The following is an 11,297-nucleotide window of genomic DNA, read 5'->3' as shown; positions in this document are numbered from 1 at the left end:
AGATTGCTGCCATGTTCCCCAGAGATCTGGGGCTCCACTTCCAGGCTCAGAGTCCTCCCTGAACCCTGACAGAACAGTTCTTTGCACAGGGATTCAACATCTGTGCCTCTTGCATGACATCTGACTTCCATAGAGCACTGAGACCTAATGCCTCTCTGGCTCCATGCTCACCCCTCACCCCCTGGAAGCTGCTTCTGGGCCAAGTCAGACCTAAGTTTTAAAAGCCTGAAGTAGGATTGGATAGTTCAGTTGGTAAAGTATTTGGCTTGTGAGCATGAGGACCAAAACCCCACCTAAAGAAGATGAGCGTGGTGTAATCCCAGCACTGGAGGAGTTCAGATAAGAAAGTCCCTGGTGCTCACTGGCAGGCCAGTCTTGGCCTAACTGGTCAGCCCCAGGCCACTGAAAGACCCTCTCTTCAAGAAGGTGGGCAGCCTTCCTAAGGATGACACCCAAGGTTGTCCTCCGGCCTCCATGTGTATCTGTGAACTCATGCACCTGAACACACACACACACGTTCACTTAAAAATAAGACTCTAAGTTGTCTTTGTAAGCCCAATGCATGTCTTTGGTGCTGAGGTTCTAACCTGGGAACTCACATGCTAAGTACTGTTCCATGGAGCTACACTCCCAGCCCTCAATGCATGCCATGTCTAAAGGGACTTGGACTTCAGACGTAGGAATGAAGTTCAGAAACACAAGGAAAGAAGCACAAGTCCAGGCTGGTAGTCAGAGGTTTATTCTTGCATCAGGATGTTTTTGATCTCGCAGTTTGCATGTCCCAAGAATTCAGCGACATTCACTGGCATTATAATCAGAGCAAGATCAAAAGGTAAATGTAATCAAAAGAATATATGAGAGTTGGAACCATGACACGTACACATATTATAAAGATTGCACATATAAATTAAACATGGCTTGGTTACAAACAAAGATGTATCAGTAAATACACATGAGAAAACCCAACAGCATGTCCATGTCTCCAGATGCTGAAACACAGGTTTCAGGCTCATTTTAAAAAGTTTTTAAAAAACACATAAAAATACCTTGGAAAACACAGGTGTGCTTTCCTCGCTCATCTAGCACATGGAGAGAGAAAGTAAAGCAAGTCACACAGTGACCAAGGGACGCACCTGATCAGAACACCGGGCTCTGATTACTATTTGGCATTTGAACGCAACTGCATGCAACAGAGAAACGAGAAGGTCATTGTCGGTGCCAGGCTGTTCCCTGGTGTATACTTGACCCCCTGGGACTTAGTGAAGGACATGCCAGGTACACAGAGAAGATGCCGAGGCCTCACTTAGGATTCCCTTGTACACAGAGGCTCTGCACCTTAAGGAGGCTGAATTTGGCGGTGGCATTAGCCAAGAGACTGCAGGGATTGGCCCCTCCACAGAAGGACAGGTGCTGCCCCAACTGTGCCTACAGGAGGGTGGCTTCTGTTTCTCTCTGGAATGGGACAAGCTGTTTAGAAACAGGTAGGGCTCCTGCAGGGGAACCTCGGGGCAGCCCCAAGGTGAGGAAAAACACACAAATAGAATATTTTCTAGACATCCTGAAAAAAGATCTACCCTAAAGGCATTCCTTGATACAAGAAATGCCTGGGATTCTGAGGGCCAGTCACTAAACTGGGGTGCCAAGGTGCAAGGCCAAACTTTGGCTTGGGACCAGTGTGAGGTCAACCTTCGTTCTAGTGGGCTTGGGATGTGGAACAGAAGAATACTGCCCTCTCTCCGGCTTTAGTCAAAGCAAGGCTCTGGGCTTGCGGTCTAACACGGAGGCAAATGAGACCACTGGCCAGGGAAAGCTCCCTGCCCTCAGGTCTTCTGCCTGCGCTTCACTTGCATCGAGAAGGGGAGGCCCCACTCAGTGCAAGCAGCCAGCCCTGCCAGCTGATGGTGATGACAGCGGCAGCCACTGTCGGCTTTCACCCTGCATGCTGGGTGCCAGCTGTGCCTCTGGATGGAACTCAGACCTGTGGGGCGTGAGGTGACCTGTTCACCTGTATGAGGCAGCGGCAGACCCTGGGGTTGTCCCCCGTACAGACTGTACATGAACAAGGACAAACAAGCATGATCAATCCTCCACGAGGGTGGCAAATGAGACCTTTATATTTTCCTCTCTCCTTTAAAAAGTAAAAAAAAAATAAAAAAAAGTACCCAAACTGTGTATGTTCAAAGCCTTCGGTGAGTTAGAACAGATGTCTTTTTTTTTTTTTTTTTTTACATTGTGCTCATTTGCTAGATACCTAAATGCCATAAGAAGATTTATTGAAGTCAATGTTTCCAAGTTTATCCTTCCCACTCTCCAGCCTTCCCCTAACCTACTCCCCTCAGGCAGTGTGACTGTCACTGTTATCTGTGCTTGGAGGTCTCAGCAGCATTTCAGTTAGACTTCAAGTTAGGATTTTTTTTCTCTCATTTTTTTTTTTTTTAAATTAAACACCAAGGAGTGGGTCATAAAAAAAAAAAAAAACTGTACAAATCTAGATCTTAAGATTTCTTTTCTTACAAACCATCTTAACTTTTTACAAAGAAAACCTGATATACCAAAACACCTGTCAGGAAATTTGCAGTGCAATTATTTGCGATCATTCTACTGGTTCTACCTGTGTGTGCTCGAGTGTGTGTGCTCGTGTGGTGTGTGTGTGTGTGTGTGTGTGTGTGTGTGTGTGTGTGTGTAAGACACTTTACCTCAGTGTGGAAGGGAGGGAAGTAGTTTTGCATTGAGCCTGTAGGCCCAATTAAGGTCTGCACAGGCAGCAGGGCCAGTGGCAGGAGCCCTGGAAATGAGGCCGGCTGGCTTCTGAGCCAGGCATGCAGGCAGATGGACAGCAGGTGGTTCCCGAAACACAGCTCTGATGGTTAGCTTGGGGATACTGGGGGCCTGTGGGAAGAGATGATGTGGTACCAGCACCTCTTTTTATCAATTCTACAGTGGCGGAGACACGGTCTCTCATAAGTAAATGCCTTCTAAAACTCACAGGAAAGCCATCATCTACCCTTGTGGGTCTGAGACCTGGATTCAGGTTGCAAAATCTCTCTCTCTCTCTCTCTCTCTCTCTCTCTCTCTCTCTCACTATATATATGATCTGAGGGCAGTCCTCAGGCCTTGGTCCCTCAGGTGGTAGAAGTACAGCCCACTCCTAGTTCTTCTCTGAGCTCTCAAATGTGAGGATGAGCCACATGGCCGACCCCGAGGACTGTCCCAAAGCCCCCGCGTACGCTGTTTGCCACGCCTGACGCCCTGAGTGCCCTATTGGTGGGAACAGGAAACGTGACCTGACTCTGAGTCCGCAACCATTTCCTCCACAAGGGGCTTCATGTTTAGTGTCTTTCATAAATGTCTGACATATCAGGAACTATGTTTATAGATGCATGACATGTGACGTCACATGACGTAGATCTAACAGAATCAAGATACTGACTGATATCAGCAGACATATTAACTTCCCAGATAGCATTTGACCTTAACACAGCATTCCGACTTTTTAAAAAAGGCCATTTACACTTTAATAACTTTACAGCAGGTAGCCTATGGAACATAACAAAATATATACAAAGGAATTAGGAAGGATATTAATGTCCACTAGGAAATAAATTAACCTGACTTTTTCTTTCTTTTTTTTTTTTTTTTACAAAATATACTGACCGTTAAATTAAAAAATATTTTAAGGCAGGACTCTTCATTTGAAATTAGCATAATCAGAAAATATATCAATAAAATCTTGTACCACTTTGTAGCAGAATTCATATTGCTCCTGAAAAGAGAACGAGAGTGAATTAATAAGTTGCTTCACACATGCTTGATGCATTTAATCAGAAGATGCATTTAAAGCCCAGATGTCAGTCAGTCTGTTGATGCGTCAAAGTCTGCGGCTCCTCCCCACATGTCAGCTTCTGTTACATAATGTGGTTTTTAGGCACAAGGCATGTTCTAAACCAAGCTGTTTTTCCATGTGGAAAACGTCAAGTTTCCGTTTCAAACTGGTGGGTTTTCAGAATGGTCTGAGGAAAACAACTGTGCTTTTCATATTGACATTGGGAAATGGTTTGTGCGTGCGTGGGCCTACCTGTGCCATGTTTGCTTGCATGTGGAGAACACAGGCTAACCTCAGGTGGCCTTCCTCAGGTGCTATCTGCCTGGTTTTTGAGACAGGGTCTCTCACTGGCCTAGAAACTGCCAAGTAGACTAGGCTGGCCACCCCTGAGCCCCAGGAAGCCTGTCTCTACCTCCTGAGTGTGGGATTACAAGCACATGCCATCATTTGGGGGGGGGGGGGCGCTGGGGGGGAATGAAACTCAGGTCCTTATGATTTCAAGGCAAGTTTGTTTGTTTGTTTGTTTTTTAATCAATACAGCTATCTCTTAAGGCCAGGAAACAAGTGTGTGAGAGAGAGAGAGAGAGAGAAAAAGAAAGAGAGAGAAGAAAAAGAGAGAGAGGTTTGCTGTTTTGAGGCAGAGTTTCATTTTGTCCATCCTAGCCTGTAGCCTAGGAGCCTAGGATGACCTCGAACTCTTGACCTTCCTGTCTCAACCTCCCAAGTATTAGGATTATAGTCATGTGCCACCACACCTGTATGAAAACTACTTCTTTTTTTTTTTAAGTAAGTTTTCTTTTTTAAAAGAGATTTATTTATTTATACAATAGTCTGCCTGCCTGTAAGACAGAAGAGGGCACCAGACCTCATTATAGATGGTTATGGGCCACCATGTGGTTGCTGGGAATTGAACTCAGGACCTTTGGAAGAACAGCCAATGCTCTTAACCTCTGAGCTACTTTTCCAGCCCTGAAAACTATTTCTAACATGGTAAAAAAGAAAAAAAAATACAGTTCTAACACTGAAAAATAAAATTCACACTGCCTAATTTATAACTGTTAAGTGAAAATCATTTTTTTTTCAAGACAGGGATTCTCCGTGTAGTCTTGACTGTCCTGGACTCACTTTGTAGACCAGGCTAGCCTCAAACTCATAGAGGCTAGCCTCAAACTCATAGAGATCCGCCTGTGTCTGCCTCCTTGAGTGCTGGGATTACAGGCAGGCACCACCGCGCCCTGCTCAAATGGTTTTATATTCATACGAATGTCACAAGAATTTGCAAGACTAAATGTTTTAGGTTCATGTGAGCCTTTCCATTATCACCACCGCAGCCCACCTATTGCACATGGATCAGGCTGCCTGTCACGAGTGTGGAGAATAAGCAGGTGAGAGAGACGTCCTAACTAGGTGACTCTGGGGACGATGGCTGAGAACCACCTTTAAAGCTGCCCTTGCTCCTTCAGCATGAAACATTCTGGAATTCAGTGCAGACTCTCTCCCTCTAACCAGGAAGTGTGAGCTGGGTAATGAAAGAGAATATGTAGAGCAACTGGACGTTAGGAGAACCCCCCCTCCCCAGGCAAGGGGCCTTGAGGTTGATGAGACCTTCCAAAGACAGACCAAACGCAACAGTGGAACGTGAAAAATAACAAGCAGCAGGGCTTTGAACTTCGGGGCTGCTTTTGAACTCAGCAACAGTGTTTTCAAATGGAAATAAAGTTGGTACAGGAGCTCCTCCTCTTGCTGGGAAGACTCTCCCTAAGACTAGGGGAAAGCTTTCCTGTGAAAAGGCTGCAGCTGGGTCAGGCTCCTTGGGACACACACCCTCCCAACCCTCCTTTTCACCGGGTGTTCCTTTAATGAAACCAACATCAAATGCATGAAACAATTCTCCACTCTTCTGGAACATCAGATCATTTGGATTCTTACCAGGGTTTGCACCATGTGTGGTCTCTGAAGCCTTAAGCTCTTCACAGCTTGAAACACATCCAGGAGTCCCTCGGCTTTCACTCGTTCCAAAATGTTGCTGAGTGCGATGAATGTACCTGTCCGCCCTGCTCCCGCACTGTGGAAGGAACACGCTTAGTGAAGGCAAAGCAAATGAGAATGCACGCCAGAAAGAGGCCCGGGCACTTACCCTTGACCCCTAGGACAGAACTGAAGTACCAGTCCCCGAAAGGCACCCACGTCTGACTGTATCTTTGTGTGTGGTGCTCTGTGTGTTCATATGTGTGGACGTGTATGTGTGTGCGTGCATGCGGCAGTCAAGGTCTATGTTTGTCGCCTTTCCTGATTGCTTTCTGCCTTCTGTTGTAACAGGCTCTTTCACTGAACCTAGAGCTCCCTGTCTTGGCTAGGCTGGCTGGTTACCAGTCCCCCAGGGACCAGTGACCGATCTGCAACAGCGCTGCATCCCTGGCTGGGGCAGGCAGGATCTACTCAGCCAGGGATGCAGGGCTGTTGTAGATCCGTCATACATTCACTTTTCTTCATATGCTTCTTGCCATGGACCTGGCTAGTTGCTGTCTCCAGGGATAACAGGAATGTGCCTCTACTTTGAGTCTGCGTGAGGGCATTGAATGTTGGAACAGGTTGACTTTAGAGGTCCCAGACTGGGGGCTGGGAGAGATGGCTCAGCTGGTAGAGAACTTGCTGTGCAGGCATGAGGACACAAATTCAATCCCCAGATGTCACAAAAGAAAAGCTGGGTACAGTGGTGAGTGCTTGTCCTTCCAGGGCTGGAGAGGTGAGGATAGGAGGATCCCTGGGGCTCCCTGGCTACCCCACATAGCTTAATCAGCCAATAGGAAACCAAATGAAGGTGGTTTACTCTTGACCTTGACCTCTCACCTTCATGGATTATGTTTAAATAATCTCATGTTCTCTCTCTCTCTCTCTCTCACACACACACATACACACACACACACACACACACACACACATACACACACACACAGATACCAGTCTGGGCCTGTCCATGGAGTCTTCGTATTCCATCCTGTGCTTTTGTTCAACTGTATTGAATATTTCCCAAGCCAGGAGAGAGAGAGGCTGGGAAATGGGGGAGGGAGGAGCAGCCAGAGCTGCCTTTCAGAGTGAACACAGTTAAGCTGAAATCCAGGAGGGCATCTGAGGGCTTTGCCTGGGAGGTTTGTGTGACCTCAACAGGATGTAGTACCCTGTGTCCGTTCTGACTCCTCCCGAATGTGCATTCTGCATACATAATGAAGTGGCTTTTGGGCCCATCTATGCAGGTGTGTGTGCTGCGTGTATGAAAGAAAAGGTGACGCACAGTCTAGGGAAACAATTCCCCTGACAGGAGCTGTCCAGTTCTCCCTAGCTACAGAGTTGGTCTCTAGAAACATAAGGCCTGCTTTTGCTGGCCCGCCAGGACAGGGCACCACGGGGGGGGAGGGGCAGCTCACCTGCAGTGCACGGTGATGGGGTGGTTTCCTGTCTGCTGCTGCTGTTTCTGCACCGCTGCAATGAGGTCAATCATGCCTTTGCCTTCAGCGGGGATCCCGACCTCAGGCCAGCCATGGAAATGGAATTGTCTCACCACTCGGACCTGCTCTTCCTGGCGGGCCAGGGGCTGCAGATGGGAGAGAAGTCTCAGAGGACGCTGGCCCACACCCTGCCAGGGATCTGCCTGCCTGCCTGCCCATGGGCCCTTCTGGGTCCTGAACCCCTCCTAGGCAGTCCAGGAGCCAGGAGACGATTCTTCCATCTGGACCCCCACTAGTCTGTGCAGCACTTTCAGCCGCTCTGGTGGCTTTACTCAAAGATAAGACTCACATTTCTGGGAAGTTAGGTTCTGAGTTCCCATCAGGGGCTGGAGACAAGCTCAGAGCTTAGGCTGCTGCTGGCCCTGACAGAACAAGTATCTGAACAGGCACAGCCTTCCTCAACCGACTGTGACCCAGCTTGTGAGCTCTCCTACTGCTCACTAAACAAGACAGCCCAGGCTTTGTGTGGCCAGAGCTCAAGGTCCAGTGTGGACAGAGACACTGAGAGGTTTTGGAAGGGTTTCAGGAGGCCTCTCTACCTTCCTTTAGGTCCGTTGTTCCTCCAGGCCCAGCTAAGGTCACTCTCCCCAGAAGCCAGGGCCCAGTAAATCAACCTCTCTGTCATCAAACTCAGATTCTAATGGGAGGCAGGTGGCTGTGGAAGCCAGGATTTCATAGGATGTTTCCTACCGGATGCTCCACTGGCCCCACATGGTTCCCTGGGACTTAGGAACAGATGAATGGTGACAAGGGCAGGGCCCACCGGGGTATAGCAGTAAGCACGTCCCAAGTGATGCTGCTGCCTGAGGCCCACTGGAGTCTGGGGGAATCACAGCAACGATACCTGTTTGAAAGTAACCAGGAAGTCTCGTACGCTGATGGCTTCAGACAGGGTGTCGCTCTTTATTTCTATAGTTATATCTCCATAAGTCACCGAGCCCTCTGTTGGCCAATACTGGTAGCATTTATCCTAGGGGAACAAAATACAAAAAAAGTTTTGTTGTTGCCGCTTATGGTACAGAATTGATGTCGGGCCATTTCATGTGATCAGAAACTCTTGTGTAAATATGGATCTGAATCTTGTTAGTTCCTGTTGACTATGAAGAGAGAACAAGCCTGGAATTTTGGTACATGAGAGAAAGGAGGATTTATTCAATGGACAGAACTCGAAGATTAGGTTGAGTCCCAGACTCATTGCGCAAGGCTGACAGGAACGCTGCAGCTTCTCCTAGAGATGGGCCAGTAAACTACCCTATATTGAAATCTTGATCTTGAATATTCTTTTACTTTGAAGAACACTTTTTGTGTCTTACTAAATAAGAAGGCATAAAAGACTACCATTCCGGAGACAAAAGACAGAAATATCAGATTGCAATGAAGTTCACTTTCCTTCATCAACAACCATCATCCAAAGAGTGAAAAGTAAAACACCCGCCAAATGAAACTGTAGCTCAGGATAAACACCCGCCATAGGTAAAGAACTCTTAAACCACAAGCAGACAAACAGCCCCGTAGAAAAACAAGCACTTTTTTGCTTGGTCGTTAATCTTCATGGACACTCTGACAGGATTTAGAATCCACCAGACACACACCTACACTGCTCTGAGCATTTCCAGAGGGATTCAGCAGACAGGGGACACACACTTTGACTATGGGTGGGATCATTCCATGGGCTGGAGTCTTGGAGTGAATAATCAGGAGGAAGGGATTGGACCACATGTGCCCAGCTGTCTGCTTCCTGATTGCGGATGCAATCTGACCAGATGCCCTCTGCTTTGGCTGCCATGATAGACTCACTCCCCAATCAGGAGCCAAGAGAAATCCGTCCTTCCTGATGCTGCTTTTGTCAGTATTTTATCACAGCACTGAGAAAAGTTATAATATAGATAAAAAGCAAGGAAAAACATCTTATACAAGACCATCCATAAATAGGTCAAGGATTGAGAGAAAAGCCAATCATAGCTAAATTAATACCTACCTAGCAAGGATCAGGGTGCTGGAGAACTCCAGGCACTCCCAGAACACTAGATGTGCCGATGAATGTGTCTTATTCATTGCTGATACTCACTTTAAAAACCACTTTATACAGCAACTGGCAATGCTCATTCTTGGACAAACTCTGCAATCTGACATTTTGTCTACTTGGCACCTGCTAACCCCTGGCAGAAACACCTCATCAGTGTTTTTCAAGCAACAGGACAGAATTGGCCCCACTGTTAAGGATGGAAGAAGGGCTGAATAAATGGATCAGGATGCATGTTCCTTGTAGCAAAATGCAACAAAAAAGGGACTGAATCATAATCACAGACACAAGCATAAAAAAAGAGAAAAAAAACCACTTTAATTTAAAAGCAAACTTCCCCAATAATAAAATTTTCTATTTTAACATTCCTTAAAAAGAGAGAGAGAGAGAGAGAGAGAGAGAGAGAGAGCAAAGGCACCTTCTCTCTGTAAAAATCAAGCCCCAGAAGATTGGACACAATGAAAATCTTTATATAAAGTTTTAACACAAGCAAAATAAAATAACTGTTTCTTTAGGTATGAATATACGATTTTTAAAAAAGGTTTATTTATTTTATATGTATGGGTATTTTGCCTGCGTGCACACACAGATGCAGACATACCACTCACATGTGTGTGTGCTTGCGTGTGTGTGTATTCATTTGTATGTCTGTATATATGTGTGCACATGTGCATGCCTCTTGACATGGATTCCTGGAACTGAAGTTACCGACTACTGGGAGCTGCCATGTGGGTCCTGGGAATTGAACCTGGGTCCTCTAGGGGAGCACTCAGTGCTCCTAGCCACTGAGCTATTTCTCTAGCCACAAATATATATGATTTAAAGGTATTGCCTTTGCAGGGTTTCTAACCTGACCTTGAACTTACCACATAGGAGAGTAGAGAGAAACTCTCCAAACTTCCTGCTGCCACTTCCCAAGTTGCTGGATTTATAGGTAAGTACACTATGTCCAGCTGATTTAATGTCCCCCCCCCCAAAAGCAAATATCATATCACTAAGATAGTTTTCACCAAGAGGACAAAACACCAATGTTGTCAAGAATATGCAGGATTCAGAGCCCTTGAACACTGCAATCGGGAATGTAAATGGGGGTGGGGATAGGGAGGTTAAGAGCAGGAACTGCTTTTTCCAAGGGACCAGATTTGGGTTCTCAGCACCCATATCAGGAAACTCACAGTTGCTCAAAACTCTAGCTCTTGGAGATTGGAACCCCCCCTTGGTGTGCATCTGCAGTCTTATGAACGAACACCCCTCCAAGTACATAAGTTTTAAAATCTTGAAAATATTGAATGATCGGAGTTTATGATATTGTTACATTATAAGGAAGTGATTTCACTTCTAGGTATGAAGATGAGCAACACATAAGTTATTCCTGTGCAAAAATTTGAGCACAGCAGCAGTATCTCAAAGTGGAAATAGCACGTGTCCATCAACCGATGAACTGGAGAGTACAAGTTGTACAACCATTCACACGATTGAAAACTATCAACAACAACAACAACAACAACAAAGAATGAAGTCAGTATTGAGTGCTCAGCCCTAAATGGAACATCTGTATCAGCCATGCCCCAGTCCCGGCCTCACCAAGGCTCAGGGAAGGAAAAGGAAGATCACAGAAGCTGAGGCAGAAAGAAGGTAAGAGCCAGAAGACGGAGAGAAGAGCTGTGAAAAGCTGCCTTCTGGACATGGTATGGCCATTCCTTTCATGAACTCACTGCAGCTGTAGTTACTGGCTCTAGACCAACTCAAGAGCTAAGAACAAGTCAGCATCCCGGCAGCATTAGTAGAAACTCAATGGGTTACAAGAAAAAGTGAAGGAGAGGAGGGGAGAGAGGGCCATGCTGGGGTTACCTGAGGTAAGAGGAAAGGGGAGTTAGGGGAGATATGGTCAGGATACATTGTTCACATAGGTTAAATTGTTAAAGGTTGAAATTCAGATATATGC

At 46.3% G+C, this 11,297-nt stretch overlaps 1 protein-coding gene across 3 annotated transcripts in view; it reads right to left on the bottom strand.

The window, feature by feature from the left end:
• Positions 1–716: 716 nt before the first annotated feature.
• Ptpre (protein tyrosine phosphatase receptor type E) overlaps positions 717–11,297 on the bottom strand; it is a 145,277-nt gene continuing 134,696 nt past the window's right edge. For all 3 annotated transcript variants that reach the window (XM_060381450.1, XM_021636784.2, XM_021636787.2), the window contains 4 exons: positions 8,174–8,299; positions 7,249–7,415; positions 5,753–5,888; positions 717–3,763 (listed from right to left, as the gene is read on the bottom strand). In XM_060381450.1, coding sequence (XP_060237433.1) covers positions 3,689–3,763; positions 5,753–5,888; positions 7,249–7,415; positions 8,174–8,299 — 504 coding nt within the window. In that variant the 3' untranslated portion in view covers positions 717–3,688. The remainder of the gene's footprint in view (positions 3,764–5,752; positions 5,889–7,248; positions 7,416–8,173; positions 8,300–11,297) is intronic.

This window comes from Meriones unguiculatus, chromosome 1 (genome assembly GCF_030254825.1).
Source record: "Meriones unguiculatus strain TT.TT164.6M chromosome 1, Bangor_MerUng_6.1, whole genome shotgun sequence".
Classification (NCBI taxonomy): domain Eukaryota; kingdom Metazoa; phylum Chordata; class Mammalia; order Rodentia; family Muridae; genus Meriones; species Meriones unguiculatus.
Note: the sequence above shows the minus strand (reverse complement) of the source record. Positions and strands in the feature narration are given on the sequence as shown.